Source organism: Tympanuchus pallidicinctus, unplaced genomic scaffold (genome assembly GCF_026119805.1).
Source record: "Tympanuchus pallidicinctus isolate F22 unplaced genomic scaffold, pur_lepc_1.0 scaffold3, whole genome shotgun sequence".
NCBI classification, from domain to species: Eukaryota; Metazoa; Chordata; class Aves; order Galliformes; family Phasianidae; genus Tympanuchus; species Tympanuchus pallidicinctus.
Window position 1 is genome coordinate 68,398,060 of NW_026294747.1, and position 20,965 is coordinate 68,419,024.

A 20,965-nucleotide genomic window follows, 5' to 3' on the forward strand; every position below is an offset into this window, starting at 1 on the left:
TATCCTAAATCTGAAATTGTATACAAACAGTTGGAAGCCCTCAATTCTGAAGTGGCTTCCTATTTATCTTGCATTCTGAGTGTATATGAAGTTGCAAAGTGCTAGGGCTAATCATGTCTCAATATAACATCCTTGAGTTGCTGTGATCAAAGGTGGAAGGCATGCATTTGTCAAGTAGCTAATTCTCTCATTAGGGATGGATGAGATCCTTCAGCACTGAAGCCTTAAAATCTGACCAACAAATAACTTACTCCAAGTTTAATTCTCTCATGAACAACAGAGAACTGTGCACGTTCTATGCAAATTCACTATGCAAAGTCACAAGATAAGCATGTCATGGTAAGTAGGCTCAGCAAAAGACAAAACCATCATTGAAATAAAATATAAAATTTAAATTAGTAAACCATTAAGAGCAGAGAGTGGAGAAAGAAGTTAAAGGAGCCATAATGCTTAAGGCTGGCCAGTATCACCCTAAATAAGAATCCACAGCAGAAAATAAAGTTTGTTTAAAATCATTATGAAAAGAAACGAAAATGCTGAAGCACCTGCCCACAGAAGGCAAGTAAAAAATTATAAAAACAGGTAAACAAGAGTAAAAAAGCAGTTGAATAAAGATGTTAAGCTTTTCTGAAGGGGACAGTCCTGAGGAGCTGTTTGTCTGACTGTTCTGCCCTGGCATGGCCACCAGAGGGCAAGGAAGACAGAAACATGCTGAGAAAAAGATGTGTTGAGTACTTTTTGATCCCAACAACCAGTGAGCAAAAATACCCCAAAGCAGTAAGTACAGAGAAACTGCTGGACCTCCTGCATGCAGTAATAATCCTAAAGCAGTTGAAAATTAAAAAAAAAAAAGTGAGCTAGAGCAGAACAAGAGTGTAGTTGGCTTAATTAAAAACAAGCTTTCCATTGTATCCACCATGCCTATAAAATCTCTGCCACAGCAACATCCATACAAAGTATTATTCCCTACAGTTACCTCAGCTGTGCTGAACAGCTATGGAAAGACCACAGGTTCAAAACCAGTCACAAGTAAAACATTAAATATGTGTTGTTTTTTTTCCTTTAAGTCTGACTGCAGTAGTCTCAGAGGTACATTTGTTTTTGAAATCAATGCCTTAATTTTTACCTCCTGCCTGCTATCTATCTACTCTAAGCGCCACTTAACCTACCTTTGCTGCCTTCGTAGCCTTTATTTTCAGCAGCATATCTACAAAAGCCACTCGCACTTTCTCTGAATTGTCATGAAGGCTGTGTTTAACTGTTGGCAGGAGCTGCTCCAGCAATGGATGACTTAATTTGTTGTCCAAAGTTATCGGTAGACACTGCGAGAAAAAAACAAGTAGAGAATTAAAAATATTTAGAGGTGATTTGCAAAAAAGACGTAGCTAAAAACTGTTGGACTATGACACTTCTAAGGTGAACTTCAGTAGGGGCTGACACTAAGTCTGCATGCTTTTCCTTTAACATTCTTTACTAAAAGTTGCTTCAAATTTCTAGTGCCCTGCATTCAGCAAACTCATTTCAGATGAATAAGATTCAGATATATGCTGAGGTCACAGTTCTGCCTTCTGTCTGAGGGCACAGTATAAAATACCTTTTGTGGTAGCGATACCAGCTCCCCAAACTCTACTAATTTTTGATTAAAAATCAGTCTGCTTTATTTTGGATTAAAAACTAGTCTCCTTTTTTTTTGCCAAGATACATTTAACTCAGCTCTTCCTGCTTATTCAGTATAGATTTCCATACTGCTATAGTGGAGCAAGGGAGAATTAACATAAAGATAACTTCAAATTAAAAGTGAATCAATACATTTTAAGTGGAAACACAGCATAAGGAGATTCTCTAGGGATGGATTAAAACCAGTGATATAGAAATATACCAGAACTCGCCTGCATACTGAGCATAACTTCTATTAGCTAAAATTGCTGAATTATCAGGTCCAAACAATGCAGAAAGTCTATCAGACTAGAAATGCAAAGTGAATGAGATTCAACAAAGCCAAACAGTCACTACTTTGGAAGACGTTTTTTCTTTCCAGCTGTATGAATTTTCTAAAAGGTGTGCAGAATTTGCATGTACCAGGAACTCACTGAGTAAGTCATTCTGCAGAACAATTACTGTCCTTGACTTTAAGTGGCCTGGAAACCAAAGCTTCATGTAAAAATGGAGAAATGACAATCACAATTTTACATTCAGAGGAAAGACTTACTTTAAAAACCGAGCATCGAACGTCAGCAGATGTTACATCACACGCCAGCTCTTCAATTAGCTTTTTTAAAAGGTCAGTAATAACTGTTGGAGGAATCATCTCCCAGTATTTGGATGTTATCTGACTAACTCCAAGTATCCCTGTAGAGCGGACAACTGGATGAGGATCTTCCAAGAGGCTCTAGAACAGAAGAACAACGTGAACAGAAGCATTACTGCTGATCCACTGCTGTTTGAAAGTAACTTGCAGTCCACAAATAGAATTCCATAATCATAATGCAAATTGTTATGCTATGAGAGAACAACAGTATTGATGTTCTCTCAAGGCATTTTATTATGAAGTAAACAAGAAAATTTAAATCAGGAACAAAGTTAAGACAATACTGTCCAATTACTTTTTTTAATATGACCTTTGAAATAGTTTTGAATTGTTTTTAAGATAACTTACATTAAGTTTTGCACCTGTGACTCCATTAAGAATATTCAGACTTCTATGTACATGAGTTAGCATTGGATACTGCTCAAATATGTTAATATAAAAACTTGACATTCAGTTACCTGATGTTTATGTTCATAAAGACGACACTGATGATATCCAAAACATTTTTGTAAAGAATACACATCCAATCCCATCTATCTAGACAAATTAAATTTTTTTTCCAGATTCTTACAATTGTACTTCACTTTAGAACTATTTAGGAATACAGTACTAAGCTTGAGGCGAATGCTTACTAATTAAATGTAAAGCTCTCTTCACCAGTCCCAAATAAGGATAAGATAAGATAAGAGGGGTGGCCAGCAGGGACAGGGAGGTGATTGTCCCCCTCTACTCTGCTCTTGTGAGACCCCATCCGGAATACTGCGTCCAAGTGTGGAGCCCGCAGTATAAAAAAGGGAGCTGTTGGAGAGGGTCCAGAGGAGGGCCACTAGGATGATCAGGGGACTGGAGCAGTTGCCCTATGAGGACAGGCTGAGGGAGCTGGGCTTGTTCAGCCTGGAGAAAAGAAGGCTGCGGGGTGACCTCATGGCAGCCTTTCAGTACCTAAAGGGAGCCTACAGAGGGGAGGGGAATCAACTCTTTGAAAGGGTTTATATGTGTAGGACGAGGGGAAATGGTTTTAAGTTGAGGCAGGGGAGATTTAGGTCGGACATCAGGGGGAAATTCTTTACCCAGAGAGTGGTGAGGTGGTGGAACAGCTGCCCAGAGAGGTTGTGGATACCCCGTCCTTGGAGGTGTTCAAGGCCAGGTTGGATGGGGCCCTGGGCAGCCTGGTTTAGCATTAAACGTGGAGGTTCGTGGCCCTGCATGTGGCAGGGGGTTGGAGATTCATGATCCTTGAGGTCCCTTCCAACCCTGTGATTCTGTGATAAGATCATTACCCATCCATGCAGCCCATGGGCGTCCAACCTTCTGGCTTGCCTGGGCTGGGCTGCACTGAGTGAACAGGATATTGATTTGGGCTGCAGATACATAGGGCTCTCCAAAAGTAATGCCTCTTATTTATTTCCATGGAAACTACAACAGATACAATGAACACAGTAACTCTGCTTGATAGAGCCAATTCTCAGCAACAAAACAATACTTTCAAGTATAGCAGCCACCATTAGCTGTGCATTTTTGCCAGTGATGAACAGGAGACAGCATGCCATGTTTTGTCAACACCCACACCAGTAGAAGAGAGACCCACTGGTGCTGTCACCACTGCTGAAATACACCACTGTGCTCACATCTACTGTTTGGCTCCATAAATGTTCAGGAAACATCAATGAATGTCGATGGGCACAATTTTTTTTTCTTTTGCATGGAGGAATTCAGTTCCACCTCTTTGTTTCATACACACTTCCATGTCAGACACCATTTTGTCAGATGGCCCATCTGTCACACAGCAACAAAATGTAATGTAATATTGGTGAGAAGTTTCTACTTATACTGTCATACCACCAACATCTACCTCTGATGTCGTGGGCCAGCATAAAAAAGTAGGAGGCATTACTTTCAGAGCTGTCCTTGAAAAATACATACTACTGAGCAACAATACAGAACAAGTGGGACATGTGACATTGTTTTTTTGAAACTAATGCATCAGTCTGGATCAATGGCAGAGGTTGCGATTCTCAGTAAGCTTTCAAGGTGCTCAGAGCTCTTTTATGCATTGTTGCCCTTCCTGTACCTCTTCTTTGTCCAAAGCTTGCTCACAAACCACTGCCAAAAGCAATGACATCAATAAGGAGTGACCGTGAAACGAGGGATATGTTTCTCTGTTAAGAGAGGTCTTACAGAAGTCTAGCAAAAGGACATGATCAAACATTTGAGTTGAATATCTGATTGCAACTCTATTTGTTCCATTTGAAAATTTGCAGGTAACATATGTCAACTGCAGATGGATTAGCAAACATAATTTTTTTTCTTTTTTGGCAATCTTGAAACTGTTCTCAAATTCCTGTATCAAAACAGAAGACACAGCTGCATTTTTTTTTGCTGTTCACAGGACTCTGTTCAACCAGCACCTCAAAATGCATGCAATTACTTGCCATAAATTGATAAGCACTGTGCCCTCCCCATACCCTGCATTCAGCCCACAGTTCCAGTCACACACGATGTGTGGTTGTTGTGAGTGATGAGTGCACACCTGGCCACTTAGTGGGGAAGGACTGCAGCCAGGAAGCAGGCCACACTGTGAGCTGTGCTGGGCCACATGCAGCCCATGTGCTGGAAACACCCAATAGAGCTTTCAAAAGCATCTTTCACTCACAGCTCAGTAAAATAGATAACCAATTTTTTCCTTTTCAGATTAAAAAAAACAAACGATGTAGCATTGTCTGTTGCCAATGTGGCACAGAAAATTAAAATATTAGTCTATTTTTGCATTTTCTGCATCTCAGGCATACATACTATCCTGAAATTCCATTCACTTTAACTATACCAACAGCTTATTTTTAGTTAGCATTCAGCATACTAGTTACATCAAAACTTACAAAAAGTTCTTCAAACTGTTTCTGAATTTCAGCATCCATTTCTTCAGCGTTACAACTAGGATCACGAATAGGAAAAGCATCAATAAACAAAAATGCTGCATTCGATCGAACTTCTGAGTTTCTTGCCTGTTACAACAAAGGAAAAATTGTTATTTCAGTAAGTATACACTTAAAGGCATATCCTACAAAACAAAACAAAACAAAAAGTCTCCAAAGACTTCTGTTATTTGTAATTAAGTAAATGGGAGAGAAGTTCTTAAATATATGGAATTAGTTATAGTAACGTGATTTTTTTCACCTTACATTTCTGCCCCTCTGTAACACCTGAGCTATCAGAACAATAAGCTCTCAAAATATTAATGATCCTAAAGAGTCATAGTCTGAGCCCTTCTTTCTGCAATGCTAAATAAGTTAAAAACAGTTGGGATTTCTCTTGGCCACCTGACACGTAAACTTGGGCACGAATCCTTAAATCTCCTCTACAGAATACAAGAACCTCGAACTCAAGCAAAACTTTTATCATTAAGTTTATACAGACAGTCAATTCAATAGAAAAGCTGAAGCTTATTTCCTCAAGAAAACAGTTTTTAGAAACTAAGTACCATCAAGCCTAGAGCATAACATCCAACGTGAACATATTCAATTCTGCATCTATGCATGTAATAGGATCATGTTCTGAGCTTCTACCAGCTAATCAGAAGCCTAAGATAAACCTTGTAACTCTGACATTTTATCATTTGTAACCATTTTCAGGGTGCTACTCAATATATTTTGCTGGCTGTAGAGCTCTGAACGTAAGGAAAAATGAATAAAGTATATATTTAGGCAATCAATGAGAAATGATTGGCCCCAGTAGGCTCATAAAGGATAGAAAATACAGAGCAGTCAATGAAATGAAGAAAAGATGAGATTCAAGGTTCATCAGAAGAAACCTGAAATACAACCAGCTGAAAATATTTTATTTGTTAAAGATATCTGTCCTTGATATTTGTGCTCACTTCTCTTTGAGGGAGAAGGAATAATTTTGTTCAGATTTTGGTTCCAATTAAGAAAATGTATAAAAAACGTATATAAAGAGTCTAATGTGAAACAAACAATGTAGGCTTAGTTAAGAGCAAGATTAAGAGACAGTGCAGGGGACCTTCTGACTACATTCATGCAATTTTCTTTTTTTGCCATGAGATGCTCAGATCAAAGGCGGGGAAAAGAAACTGTATAACCATGTAACATTTAGAATGAAAGAAACTAAGGGTAAATAAAAATAGAAAATCACAAAACAAATGAACTACAATTACTTAATGTGTAATTTATTTTGTTTTTCCCTTCTGACTTGATCCTCATGGGAGACGAGGGATGGGCATCTCATCTCCAGGTAGAAAAAACAAAACACCACCACCACCACATTCTTCAAGCCAGCAAAATTAAGAAAAATTCTACATTTTGATACCATGAGAGTAAGTAAAGCCCATCTACACATTCTTTAGAGCTTAGGAATGCCTTATTTTACCCCACAGGCACCAAGAGGAGCCTTCAGTTATTTGATTCAAAAAAAGAAGTTCATGTCTCTTTACCTTCATGCCTGTAATAATTTGAGGAACTGTTAAAACTGTTCTAAGACAGACTGATAGACCTTGAGATATGTAGATCCACTTTTTGGTTATACAATCACGGCACAACTGTTCTGCTCACTTGCACGCAACACTTTTTCATAATAAAGATATGAAATTGCGTAACATTATAAAAACTAAATGTAGCACAAAGGTTTATAAAACACATGTAAGTAAAAGCCACAAAGGAACTTGTGCTATCTAACATCTGCAAAAGTATCAATTTAAGAAGAAAAAGAGCAAAAGAGCCATGTATTCTAAACAACCATTTTAGAGAAAAAATCAAGTAGTTTCAACATGACCAGTTCTAGAATACCTTGTATTCTTACAGCTGAAGTAGTTTTCCTTTTTGCATGGAGGAGGGATAAAAAGGCCTTTTTATGGGTTGCCCCTCTTTTATACAACCAAGAACAAGATTTATTCCTCACTATATTAAATTAGGCTTTCATACAGTGGTTGAAATAGCAAACTGGTTATCTAAAATGAAACTGAGATTTCAAGCTTGGGAGAGGAATCCAAATCAGTAGAAGTGATGGTAAGCTTCCCTTTTATGTTCTGTATCTTAAATTATTGATGATCCCAAGTCACAGCAATAGTCCCCTCAAAAATGGTTAATACTTCAGCAGTACCGTATAAAAAAGAAAAATGAACTAATGAAATTAAGATAGCAGCCTAACCAAAAATAAACTGCCCAATTTTCATTTTCAGTCAGATATTTCCTTTCATCTATCACAAATATGCTACTGAATCATCTGGAATGGAGTACCTTTACCTTTCCTTGTATTGAATCATTACATGATTCATATAATTGCTGCATTCAGCTTTTTACAATCCTGTACTTTTCTAAAGTATATGTTCACAACAGTTGGGTTATGTTGCTGAATTAAAGCAAGTTCTCCATGACCTACTTGATATATGTGCTCACTTCTCAGCTCAAAGCGTTTAACTCCACATGGTGAAGTTATAAAAGTAAAAAAAAATAATAATAATAATGAACAAGAATTAAACCAAATAAATAGAAGCAACAAAAAAAGCATTGTTCTAGTGATGGAACCAGAAGTGATGTGAAAATTATGAATATAGTTAAATAAAATTACATGCCTATAAGTATATGATTATAAATGGAATATGTGGGAGGGACCCAAAAGTCATCAGCTGGAAAAAAACAGTGCTACATTCTGAAAAGGAAAATTACCTTTAGTGCTCTCCAAAGGATGGGTTTATACAACCGACAGAGCATTTCTTCAACTCCTTGACGAACTTTACTTTGTTTATGAAAATAACTCAGCATCTGGCAAATCAAACAACAAAAAACATGTTTTGTACACATCTGTGCACGTTCAAGAAAGATGGGGTGTTGGGGATGTCAGAAGTATTCATAAGGCAGGTTGTACTTGTTGTTTTTTGGTTGGTTTTTTGTTTTTAACTCTACTGTTCTTTCAGTAAAGTAGCCTGAACACTGCTCAACTGAATAACTGTTGTTTAGTTACTCTTCTATTTGATAGAGGAACTCCTGCAATCCATATCATTTTTAGTTAAATTCTTGTATATTGAAGAAGAACCAGCCATCGTTAGCAAATTTCTTCCAAGATCCTTCCACACCTTCTCAATTCAAAAGGGATTTATTTTCATTACGGTCCTCTTTTGAGATCATAAGCTTCTCTGTTTCTTACTGAAATGAAATTCATGAAGATCTGTCAAAACCCTACTCCATCAAAATTCTAAGCTTGAACCTTGTAAAACCTTTGTATCTGATAGCATACATTCTTAAAACAGGTTTTGGTATAAATTTGTACTTATGTTCATGGAAAAATATGAAAAGTATGTTAAAAAATGAAAAACTGTGTTCAGTACGTGAGTGTTCAGACAAACGATTCTGCCTTAAAATGACCATTTAGCTGAAATATATGGATCCAGGAGATAACCAAATCTGATGGATGGGAACAACATACTGGTACATTGAGCTGTGTATTGCACACTGGATACCCTCTGGCTTCTACATAATTTGAGAGAAAGCACAAGAAGTAAAAAGGCTACATCAGATATGAGTGTCTTCTCTTAAAAAGCTTCTTGTTCAACTTCGAATGTTCTGCTCAGGAATAAAAGCCATAGATAGGCCACTAGAATCTGTACCCAAATCAAGGATTGTCCTTACATACATACACAAAATCAACACACAGCATCTCTCTATATAAAAAAAGATATATATCAATGTAAGTTTTATATACAGCAAAGATAGACAAACCTCATTTCAGACCCACCATAAATTTGCTTTAGGGAGCTTATGACTTTTTTGCACTGTGATCAACTATGAAAAGGTCAAATCCCTAAGTAAAGAAAAGAATAGATAACAGACAGCAAAGGCTATTTCTGGCACTCTTTTCAAGAGCAGGAAAATAAGGGGATTTTTACAGACAAGAGAAATGTGATGCCAAACTATATGAAAATTCTTTATAACATTCATTCTAATAATTTGCCTTTCAGAATATCAGAGTGTATTTCATTTTTTAAATGTATATAAAATATATGTATAATAAATATATGTATATGTATAATAAATATGTATAGGTATAATAAACAATAATGTATAAAGTAAATGTATAATAAAGTTAACTCAGTCACAAGCAAAGCACCACACAGCTGCTCACCCACTCCTCTTTGGTGGAACGACAGAAAAATCTGGGAGAGCAAAAGCAAGAAAACTTGTGGGTCTAGATAAGAACAGTTTTATAACTGAAGAAAAGAGGAATAAAAAAGCAATTATTCAGAGGCAATCACCCACTACTTCCCACAAGCAGACCAATGCTCAGCCAGCCTCCTCAAAACCCCACTTCCCACAGTTTTTATTACTGAGGGTGGCATTATAGTGGAAGCAGTATCCCTCTGATCAATTTGGGTCAGCTGTGTCCATTCCCAAGTTGTTGCTCATCCCATCCTACTTGCTATGAAGGCAGAGTAGGGGCAAAGATAGCCTTAACATCGTGCAAGTACTGCTCAGCAAAGTCTAAAACACGGGTCTGCAATTACTTTTTAGTCTACAAAACCAAAACCCAACACAATATGGGCTGCTATGAACAAAACTAGTTCTATCCCAGCCAGACTCAGCACAGTATTTTGGCAGGAAATGGAAAATTCCCCCTTTATACTAAACCAGTTCAGTTTGATACCACCGGTTCACGTCACAACACAAACTTACCTCTCTAACTTTAGAATAAACAGAAGAACTTCTGGGAAGATGAATTCCATGGTGCATGAAATCCTGAATACAATTGTGTTCAAGTATCTACAGTAAAAGCACACATTCATGCTACTGTTAACACACAAGAAAAAAATAAGTACAGACGGCCATCCAGCAACATTTTTATCTAAAACAAAAACTGAAATAATAAATATTATTTTGTACTCAGCTTCTGCTTAGCTAAATGTTTTCCATGCTATGCTTCTATCAGCATAAACTGATTTTCAAGATATCAGCATACTGATATGAGAACTTGACTTCTGAGAGTCAAGTTTTGAATTCCAAAGTATCTCCACATGAATCTACAGGTGGTGGAACTGACTCCACCCTCAGCAAGCTTGCAGATGACACCAAGGTGTGTGGTGCAGATGATACAATAAAAGGAACAGATGGCATCCAGAGGAACTCAGAACTTCAGAGGTGTGCCCACACAAATCTCATGAAGTTCAAGAAGGCAAAGTGCAAGGCTATGCAACCGGGTTGGGGCAATCCTAAATGTCAGTACAGGCTGAGGGGATGAGTGGAGTGAGAGCTGCAGAGCAGAGATGGACTTGGGGGTGTCGACTGATGAAAAATCAAGCATCAGTCAGCAGCACAAGCTTGCAGCTCAGAAAACAAATCATATCCTGGGCTGCACGAAAAGAAGCATGGCCAGCAGGCTGAGGGAGGCAATTCCTCACTCTGCTCAGCCCTTGCAAGACTCCACATCCAGCACTGTGTTCAGCTGTGGGGCTACGAGTGTAAGAGAGATGTGGAGCTTAGTTGGTCTAGAGGAGGGCTGGAGCACCTCTGCTACGAAGACAGGCTGAAGGAGCTAGAGTTACATAGCTTAGAGAAAGCTCTCAAGTTCAACTCCTAAATCCACACAGGATTACCTACAAATTAAAGCACATCTAAGTGTTGTCCAAGCACTTCTTCAGCACCTTGGACTACTGCCCTGGGGAGGCTGTTTCAGGCTCTAAAATGAAAACACTGAGAGAACTGGGGAACCCTATTCACTATAATATTCTGAGCCTGCATCTGAAATTTGGCGGGGACTTTGCTGTGATGCTGTAATTATGCTTTTGACCATCCTCCATAGAAATCCACAAAACCTTGATAAATAAGCTATCAAATATACAGACCTGCAAGTACTGAGTAAATGCTTCAGTAATTTAGGGAATTACTGCATTTACAAAAAACATTGTGTACGTATATAGTTGTGGAAAGAATCCTTTCAGCAGCAGAATTGAAAGTGCTTAATAGCAACCATGCTGATCAAAGTAGCTAAACGTTAGTAGCTTAGCTTGCAATTGCTCCTCAGCACTGTTGGAGAGGCCCTTTCCTTAGGGAAAGGATTCCTTAAGGATTGCTTAGGAATCCTTCCTAGGATGAATATTCATATAGTCTCCCCCATCTTAAGATTCAGAGCTATCCAAATAAAATTTCAAGCATAGTAATACCTCTAAAGCTTCTCCTGACACCTTCTTCCATGCTCTGAAGTAAATTTCTGAAATGTATTCCATCAAGGATCTGGATTAACACATGGGAAACACTATCAATCAAGCATCCTATGACAACTCATAAGAATAATCACACGAAGGTTTTGTTAAGTACAGTGATTAGTCTTAATTCTGTGTACCAGTGCTGTTTTTAGAGGAAGCAAATACCTTAACACAGAAAATCTCTCTTGCCAGTTGGAAATTCAAAAGAGTAACACAGTTATTTTATAATTTCTCTCTAACAAATGCCTTAAATTGTTTACAAGTACATATACTCTTGTAACTAACTGGAAGCACTGGAAAGCCTCTGATTTTAATATGAAGAATAATCTATATAACACTTCCCTGAACAGGAAAAACATAAATCTACATTCTTCATCCATCAATCAAGTTCTCAAGCTATGACCCTTCAAGTTACTTGTATTTATAAATAACAAGTTACTTGTTATTAAAATGTCTATGCAGAATATTACCACATTAAATCAGAGGTTGTCCACAAGAAAAATAATACTTCACAGAAGCAGAAAAAGACTTGCAATTCTCCAACACGAACACTGCAAGTAACACACCATCGTTTAAGTGAAAATTATTTGCCTTGCATAGTTCCAAAAAAGCACTTCATTACATCTCTAATTGTTGCTTTATACATAACTGTGTATACAATTAAATAAAGTTATTTAAACAATATAGTACTTAGACTCAACAGATTTATGTTCTCTGGATGCTGAGATATTTTATCAACATAATAGATATTTAAGCTTGAGACAAACAAAGCCTTAGTCAGGCCTCTGATGATCAGTAAGAACTGTAACTGTTATGCTTACCTTGGAAAAAATTGTAATTGGTTCTTAACAGTTCCGTGTATCATTTTAATGAAGTTGACATTCCAGCTGAAGAAAAAGCTCAAAATTCTCCTTCCCTGTTGGCAGAAGAAAAAGGGAGGTGTATGGAAACTGCAAGGTCATGGCCTGAACCAGTGACTGAGCACCAGGTAAGAAGGGGCAGCTAAGGCAGAGAGCTGAGGCACAAGCAATGCATCTGAGTGATCCTAGATCCACCCTTCCTCACCCTCTGTTAAAGCAGCCAAGGAGCAGCAGTGCTATTCAGAGATGGTGCTCTTCTCAAGGTGTCACCAGACTTTGGAAAGGGCAAGCCATCTTCTTATGTATTGCTTTCTAAACTAAATATTAACAAATACCTTTATAAGCATGCTCCTATCCTATTAGGAGGCACAGTTATCGCCTTCCATTGCTCCACAGGAAGAAAGACAAAAAAGTAAACAAAACAATACAAAAGGGAAGACAGAACCCAGAAGAACACCCAGCTTAAGAGCTACTTCAACAGTAAATACAGATTCCTAATTTTTAAACATAATTCAAGTGTTGCAGTTGCTACATCAAAGAGAAAACATGAAACAAATGCCATGTGATTTACATATTTGCCTACTTTTCCAATGTCCAATCTGCTCTAAAATGACTTTAGGTAATACTCTATAAAGATAAGGGACTGTACAAATCCAGGCTTTCACACCAAGGGTTATCAGAGTTCTGCCTAAGATACTTTCATTCTGGGATGATGCTGTGAAAATGGTGAAGGTGCAGATAAGATGGCATGACAGTTCTCCAGCTTTAGTTATGTTTTTGAACAAAGCCAAAGAAAACAGCTGGGATGCTGAGGAAGATAAATGATCTGATTAGCACAGACAATTCCCTTCATACTGTCTCATGGTAGGTAACAGTGCAAGAGCCCTGGAGCTATTTTAATTCATGAAAGCAGAAGAAAACTTTTTTTCCTTTAGCAAGTTAGAAGTGGTGATGGAAAGTCTAATAAGCAACCAAACTTTTGCAAGAGAAAAGACTGAAAGGTTATGGAGAGAGAAAATAAACTCTTCTGTACTGAAAAAGATCTGCCCTTGGAATTAGAATCTCGTACAGTAACTGCACAAGTAGCCTAGGTCTGTGTCATCATACAGTGACTGTATCCAGCTTCTTGAGACTCCGAAGAGTCTGATGATGCATAGTGGTGAGACAGCCTGTTGCAAAGTTCCTTTGTACTTTTCTAGCAATAACAAATTAGAAAAACTCATAAGGAGATGCAATAACTAAGTAAAGACCCAGCTGTCAATGACAGATGCTACTACCAAAAAAGAAAAACACTGGATAATAAAATCAAATTGTAAAAAGAGTAACTTATCTTCACCTTTGGTAGCCTGATACCAGCAATGCACTCACCCATCAAGATCCTTGAAAACTTAATGGTCAAGGGAATCACAACCTACAGCTCCTACCTCAACAAGGCAAAGGTGAGACTGCACTTAGCAGAAAAGACAGATGAAGGCACAGTGCGGCTTTCTATCCTGTGAAGTGAGGAAGGCACCCAACAGAAATCTGTATTCAGTTTGGTTCAACAATTCCTTTTTCCTTCAGTTTCAACTGCTTGACCTTGATCACGAGAACATAGCAAATCCCTTCAATTTAATCTCCTGCCAATGAATCTCACTAAAACAATTCTCACTGTCAATATCCTCAGCAACCTGGTAACAAGTGAACTTGCTCTCCACCATATTGGTGCAGACATAATGAATACATTGTGATTTGCCAGATGTATATAGCATATAGAGTTAGTAAGGAAAGATGAGCAAGCAGACCTTCTAAGGGCTCTCCAGGTGACTGGAAGCCCCACTGGAACGTTTTCATAAATCACACAGAGATAAATTCAGAGGAACACTCCAGTAACAATCTTAAAATAAACCTGTGAGAAACATTGCTGTGTTGAATAGCACAGTCTGGGAAAGCAGAAAAACTGAACTACAGGGATCTTGTAGTGAAGCATAAATGTGCAATTCTGTATCAGTCTAGTTTGATCTAAAATCAAGTTAACACAGTTTCTGACCCTTCCCTTCTCTTCATCCTTGTATATGACGAACCACTCAAAGCAGCCTCAAGATCTTACTAGGAAACAGATCAGCTACCTCCTAGAATGAACCCACAGCACTGCTGTATGAGCACTCATGCTGAGGAGAGGAAAAAAATGAAAGGAAAGCCTGTGAACAGCTCCAGCATCCCTGAAATCTGTTAGAACTTATCAGTCAAAAGGCTTAATGCGTCACCATTAAAAATAACCAGAGCTCACTCACAGAAAAGCAGGGCAGGACAAAAGCTTGCTTACCTCTTCTTTTTTGATGTGCTTTATGCTCATAAAACACTGAAGTAACAGGTCTTTGATTTCATTACTGTCCTCTGAATCATAATCAAAACAAAGTAAGGTCTGATGTAGTTTCCACAGACTAACGATGTCTACGCCCTGACAGAAAAAAAGCCCACATTACATTGATCTAGGCATACTTTTTATGTGAAGAATCATTTAATGGATTGTAGACAATGAGACTGAAGCACTTTGTTACAATTGGAAGGTTTCCAGGTTGCAAAATTGTGAACATTAATCAATTTTCACTCCTCTCATTGGGAAAAGACTACAAAAGTATTTTTAACAGTGGAAATACAGACTTCCAACAACTGAAGAAATGCTTTCTGTACAGAAAGCTTGCATTTTACACAAGACAGACTAAAATGGCATAATTCCACTTCTCCGCTTCTAAAAATTTGAACAATGAAAGCAGTTAACAGGGAAAAAAAGAAGGATAGAACACGAGGGAAATACTTATAGGGCTAATGAAAGGATTGTCACATTGCTCTAAGTAGCTTTCACTTGAAAACAAAAAAAACATTCAGTTCACAATAGATAATTAAGCAAAATAAATTATTTCTGGATACAGAGTAACAGAAAATGAAATTTCCCACTTAAGAATCCTCTATGAGTTGTTGAGAGCAGCTCTTAAAGCCTGAATTAACTAATAGAGCCAACAGCTACTTAAACCTTTGCCACTGGGCTTTACAAATGAGCAGAGGAGAAAATAAAGTATGTAAAGCAAACTGTTCCCTGGTGAAACTACTGCCAAAAGTCTTTAAAGTTCATTCCAGAGAAGGCAGCATTTTGATACACTCCTTGTAGCAGCAACACCAAAAACACAATTTGTAACCAACATATATAGCAGGGTTCATTAATGGAGAAGCATTAGCACAGAGGAAAAAAATTAACACAAGAAAGTATACTTGGGAGAGAGTTTCCTTCTCGCAATATTCACTAATAATTTAAAACTCAACATAGCTTCAGCATACCGTAGCAGCTTTACTCAGACTTCTTCTTAACAGTAAAATAAATACTGTTTTCCCTAGCTGCTCCTTTCCTTCCAGTCCTTTCTCCCACCACATTTCACACACACGCTGGATGGCACTCTGTAGGACATTTTCTGATTCAGGTAATGCAGGAACAATACCTAAACAGGAATAAAGTAAGTATTTATTGCAACGTTTTTATTCACGTAAAACTCCGCTCAGTTACTACACTAAAGGTATCTCACAATATCTGTCAGCTTTTGCCATATTTATATGTCTTAAAAACTTATTTTCACTGTGGATGTTTAGGCAGCTTTGCTAATTCTACTGTTTTGGCCAAGTTTTTCTATCAGTAGCAATGGAATCTTCAGTTTTTATTCTTCTGTGGCTAATAGGATTTTTTATGGCAAGTCATCTCTCCTTGGGTGAACATGTGTGGGGAACGAAAATTTTTGAAGTTCCATACTTTAGACTGTGTAACTCATGTTCAAGTGAGTACTCCCTCAACTCTCTCTCTAAAAGAACTTGCATCAGTACCAATTTTTGTCCCTGTGGTTTTTTTTTTTCCTCCATAGATCCCTCAGGTCAAACATTAAACTTAGTATTGCTATCTGCTAAAAAACAGTGGCATGTGTTTCAACTCTTTGAAAGGGTTGATAACAGCAGCGCAAGGGGAAATGGTTTTAAGTTGAAGGAGGGAAGATTTAGGTTGGATGTCAGGGGGAAGTTCTTCACCAAGAGTGGTGAGGTGCTGGAACAGCTGCCCAGAGAGGCTGTGGATGCCCCGTCCCTGGAGGTGTTCAAGGCCACGTTGGATGGGGCCCTGGGCAGCCTGGTTTAGCATTAAATGTGGAGGTTGGTGGCCCTGCATGTGGCAGGGGGATGGAGATTCATGATCCTTGGCCATGATCCAACCCTGGCCACTCTGTGATGTAAGGTAAAACAGACAAGTACGCACCATTTAATATAAAGGCACATTCTAGAAGAGCTTTGTAGTTCACAGTTTCATCCACTACGGGTATGGAAGCAGTAACTACAGCTGTCACTCCATGGATCACAGCTACAGTTTGTTTCTGAAAGAGAGCGATGTTAAGGAAATAATGCTGCAATTTATTTTATTCTCAGAAGACAGTCATGCCAAGGTTATTTAGCCCAGGGAGAAGGCTCCAAGAAGACCTCATTGCACCCTTCCAGTACTTTAAGCGAGCTTATATTGAGGAGACTGACTTTTTACATGGGCAAATAGTGATGGACAAGGGGGAACAGTTTTAAACTGTCCCATCTTTCAGAATTAAGTTATCAGTGGATCTAATCTTTTGTAGTAATCTGTTATACTATACTGAAATCATAACTCCTGTTTAACCTAAGTATAATAGTTAATAGGTCAGTTATAATTATGGTAAGGAGATGTTTGGACCTGACCTTGTTTGATAAGCCTTGCATGCTTAGAGTTGCCATGAAAATACTCCATTTTATTTCCAGATGAATATTAACTATTATTTATTTTACATGATTTTTTTACCATTTCTGGAGCACTGTCGACTTCCATGCCATCATTACTTTCAGCATCTTCTGCACTTTGCCACGTTTCTACAGGCTTCTCCAACAAGGTCTCTTTCAACAGGTGTCTCAGTCTCTCCCATAGTACTTCTTTTTGTTTTCTTGACAATTCTTGAAGTAATTCATTCAGATTGAAAGGATCAAATGTATTTTTCTGCAGTCAGAAGATAACACACCACTCCACATCAGAGTTAAGACGTGTTTTTCTTTTTTTTTTTCCCCCCAAAACTAACACTTTTCTTGACATAAAGGATTACTTTCCATGCCTTTACAGTTATAGATAAAACACCTTCTGCAAGTTTTATTTCTTTAAATATAGCATGAGAAATTCCTGACACCTTTTATTGTTAAACAAGGGCGGTTTTTAAAGGACTTTAGACCTCAGTGACAACATTGCTAGTGATGTCCCTACAACATCAAATTTTTTCTTGTGTTCCGGATGCTACTTTCCTAATGGAAACAATTCCACATCCTCATCTAAGAAGCATGGAATTAAATTCCCTGATCGTAGCTTTACTGTGTTAAACACAAACTGATGATGGCAGATGATGGCATTGGTCACCTCATCACTCTTCTTCAGCCTTGTGTACCCAGTCTGGGAAGAGGAGGCATTTCTGCTGAGCTACTGGACTCTTCAGACAGAGCCTCCTCTATCATACCTATAACTTCTAGCAACATCTTCAAATGCATTTTCAGTTGTAGTCTTGTGTATAAAGAATCATTCCTAAGTTGTCATGTATAACTGAAACTACAGTTCTGAGAGGAAAGGTGGTGCAATCTACTGGCGTTGTGATAGTTGAATCATTTAAATGCTTAAAGAATCTGCTTTGATTAATAAGGAGTATCCGTTGTATTAGGAGACTGATTTGAACCATTTGATCAGAAGAATTACCTCAGGTAGGAAAAGGGAAAATTTCCATGATCTTGAAATAAAAATATTTTTAGTTTGAGAATGCATTAAAAAAGACTTGGGAAAAAAAAGTTGAAGGGTAAAATACTGAAAGAAGATGCAGTAAGTATTAGGAGGTTCCCTAAGGCTAGGAGAAGAAAGATCCTGTTACATATTTATGGCAGTATTTCTATTCTATTCTACAGCTGGAAACAAATACAATAAAGCAAAGGCTGCACAGGGAGTTCTGCAGCTCTCTACTTCAAACAAACCCAGAAGACAGGATATTAAGATTGTAGTGTTTTGAACAAAAGAACAGGCTCGTAATAAGACTAGAGCTTTCTGATCTTTCTCTGGGATGATATGATAGAATTATTCCAAAACCTATGAGGAGAAGGATGCCATTGAATGATAGTCGTATCTGTAATTCATATTCTCCTCTCTAAGAAGTGTTTTCTTGAATTAGAACAGGATTTAGTGGAAAAATTTAACAGTGCCTGATAAAGACAATGATAAATAACACAATAATATAGAAATGTAATCTTCTAAAAACAAAGAAAAGTGAAAAGCCCAAGGCAAATCACAGAGAGAGCAGCAAAACCCCAGAGTTTTAGAACTGAATGAAACAAAGCAAGGAGAGAATGGAAAAAGAAAATTAAAGCAGGAGAAGGAGAAGAATAGGAGGAACAGTACATTGTGATTGAAGTTTAGTGGCAAAGACCACAATGTAAATAATTATGCAATATCATATATAAGAGTGAGATTTCACTGGATTTTTTTCTCCTCCTGCTCTTTACCACACTGTATGTACAGACTGCACTCTATCACATCTCCATAACACTCAGTGACAGAATTACCAAGTACAATTACTCAAGGACAAAAGAAGAAGTGGGCAACCAAATCTATCAAATGAACAAATGCTGCTGAAGTGTATTTCTGCTCATGTTCACCACACAGCAATGTGCTAACACAGTTTAAAAATAAAATAATCAACATCAGCAGCAAATGACTATTTCTTTTCTTTGCTATTGCTACAGTATTTGATCATTATTTTAAAAAGGAAAAACGTGTATGCAACAACCAAATGTTAGAAAAATCAGCCTGTCCACAGCATCGAGTCATTTCAGATCTCACACCTTTATCAGCTATGATTCACTTGCAGGTGCCAGAGAAGCAACTTCTATGCCATGTATCCCATGCACCAATGGACTTTAGACTTCATTATTCATACACACACGTATCATGGCTTACTTACAGAAATTTGAGTAAAACGCAAGAAGTCCTCAATTGACTTTTTAGACACAGCTTGTAAAAATGCTTCACGTTTCATTGTGGTCTTGTTTCTCCTTGCTACATAAACAAAAAATAAACAATAAAAGTATATTTTACATACATATAAATTATAGAATGGCTTGGGTTGGAAAGGACCCCAAAGATCATCAAGCTCCAAACCCCTGATGCAGGCAGGGCCACCAACCTCCATATCTAATACTAGACCAGGCTGCCCAGGGCCCCATCCAACCTGGTGTTGAACACTGCGAGGGATGGAGCATGCTAGAGACTGGAATGTTAGAGAAAAGCACCATATCTCAAAGCATTACCATTTCATGCTTGCAGTGAATAACTGTGAACATACATTCTTTATGCACACAGTTATATGGAATCACAAAATCATTAAGGTTGGAAATACCACTACGATCATCCAGTCCGACCATCAATCCACCCCCACCATATCACTGGCCACATCCCTCAGTGCCACATCTCCACAGTTCTGTAAAAACCTGCAGGCATGGTGACTGCACCTGGGCAGCCTTGCCACTGCCCAAGTGCTCCTTTAGAGAAGTTTTTTCCAAACATCCAACCTGACCCACCTCTGGCACAGCTTATGGCCATTACCTGTTGACCTATCACTGTTACCTGGGAGCAGATACAATTCCCAGCTCAGCACAACCTCATTTCAGGCAGTTGTTGAGAGCGATGAGGTTCCCCTAAGCCTCCTCCATATAAAAGATGCCCTCCCCAGTGCATTAGTTACCCAACCCAACATACAGACTCACAGCTGCACAGGGCCACGCTGCTCAAATGTGCACCTTTTTCTTTTTTTTTTTTTAAATTAAACAAGGCCTGAAAGCTTAGAAGAGCATTGCAGCTGACAATTTCACCTTAAACAAGGATAGCATTACCAGCACAAGCACCCTATTGATCCAGCCACCATTCCAGACAGAAGCATTTCCTCCCACAAAAAGCAGCAAAACACTGATCCCTTTTCCTCCTGTCAAGCGAGGACGAGGGGCAATCAAGCCACTTTTTGGCGCTAAGTGCTTCATCACTGCACGTCACCCATCTGCCATTCCCAGTTCCTCTGGGCGGGACTCCGCGTCCCTCAGCCTCCGCTCCACAGGAGCCGCAGCTCCTGGCCGTGCCCGACGCGGGGAGGCACACAGGCCACTTACCTAACGCTTCCACAGAAAGAAATCTTCATAGACCCAGGGGTCGCGTTCCCAAACACGCCCGCCTACCCGCACAAGAGCCCTCCCTCCCTCTCGCTGAGCCCCGCGCCGCGCGCTCCTCCGCCGGGTTCGAATCGTCCCGCGGCGGCCGTTGGGCGCGAGCGGCACCTAGCTCGCGTCTCGCGAGATCTTAGAGCCTACCCCGTCGCGGGACGGGCGGAGGGCGCTGGCGCGTTGCGGCTAACGGAGCTGTAGGCAGAGGGGGCCGTGCGGGCGGGAGCGCGCTGCCACCCAGCGTAGGTGCCGTAGATAAGTACTAAAAAGTTAGATAGGTAAATAAAAGGCGTTTTCGCCTTTTTGCGTGTGTCTACATGGAGCTGT

General features: G+C 38.8%; 1 protein-coding gene across 2 annotated transcripts in view; it reads right to left on the reverse strand.

The window, feature by feature from the left end:
* The window catches only part of NCAPG2 (non-SMC condensin II complex subunit G2), a 37,878-nt gene extending 17,144 nt beyond the window's left edge, over positions 1-20,734 (reverse strand). The window contains exons 1-13 of one of the 2 annotated variants that reach the window (XM_052694965.1): positions 20,588-20,734; positions 19,390-19,484; positions 17,208-17,399; positions 16,644-16,758; positions 15,689-15,846; positions 14,679-14,813; positions 12,335-12,429; positions 11,472-11,541; positions 9,988-10,074; positions 7,987-8,082; positions 5,185-5,310; positions 2,210-2,389; positions 1,170-1,322 (exon numbers count right to left, since the gene is read on the reverse strand). In XM_052694965.1, coding sequence (XP_052550925.1) covers positions 1,170-1,322; positions 2,210-2,389; positions 5,185-5,310; positions 7,987-8,082; positions 9,988-10,074; positions 11,472-11,541; positions 12,335-12,429; positions 14,679-14,813; positions 15,689-15,846; positions 16,644-16,758; positions 17,208-17,399; positions 19,390-19,464 — 1,482 coding nt within the window. In that variant the 5' untranslated portion in view covers positions 19,465-19,484; positions 20,588-20,734. Of the gene's footprint in view, positions 1-1,169; positions 1,323-2,209; positions 2,390-5,184; positions 5,311-7,986; positions 8,083-9,987; positions 10,075-11,471; positions 11,542-12,334; positions 12,430-14,678; positions 14,814-15,688; positions 15,847-16,643; positions 16,759-17,207; positions 17,400-17,807; positions 17,906-19,389; positions 19,485-20,587 lie in introns of those variants that run through there. The other variant, XM_052694966.1, reaches the window with a different exon arrangement.
* Between the last annotated feature and the right edge of the window lie 231 nt (positions 20,735-20,965).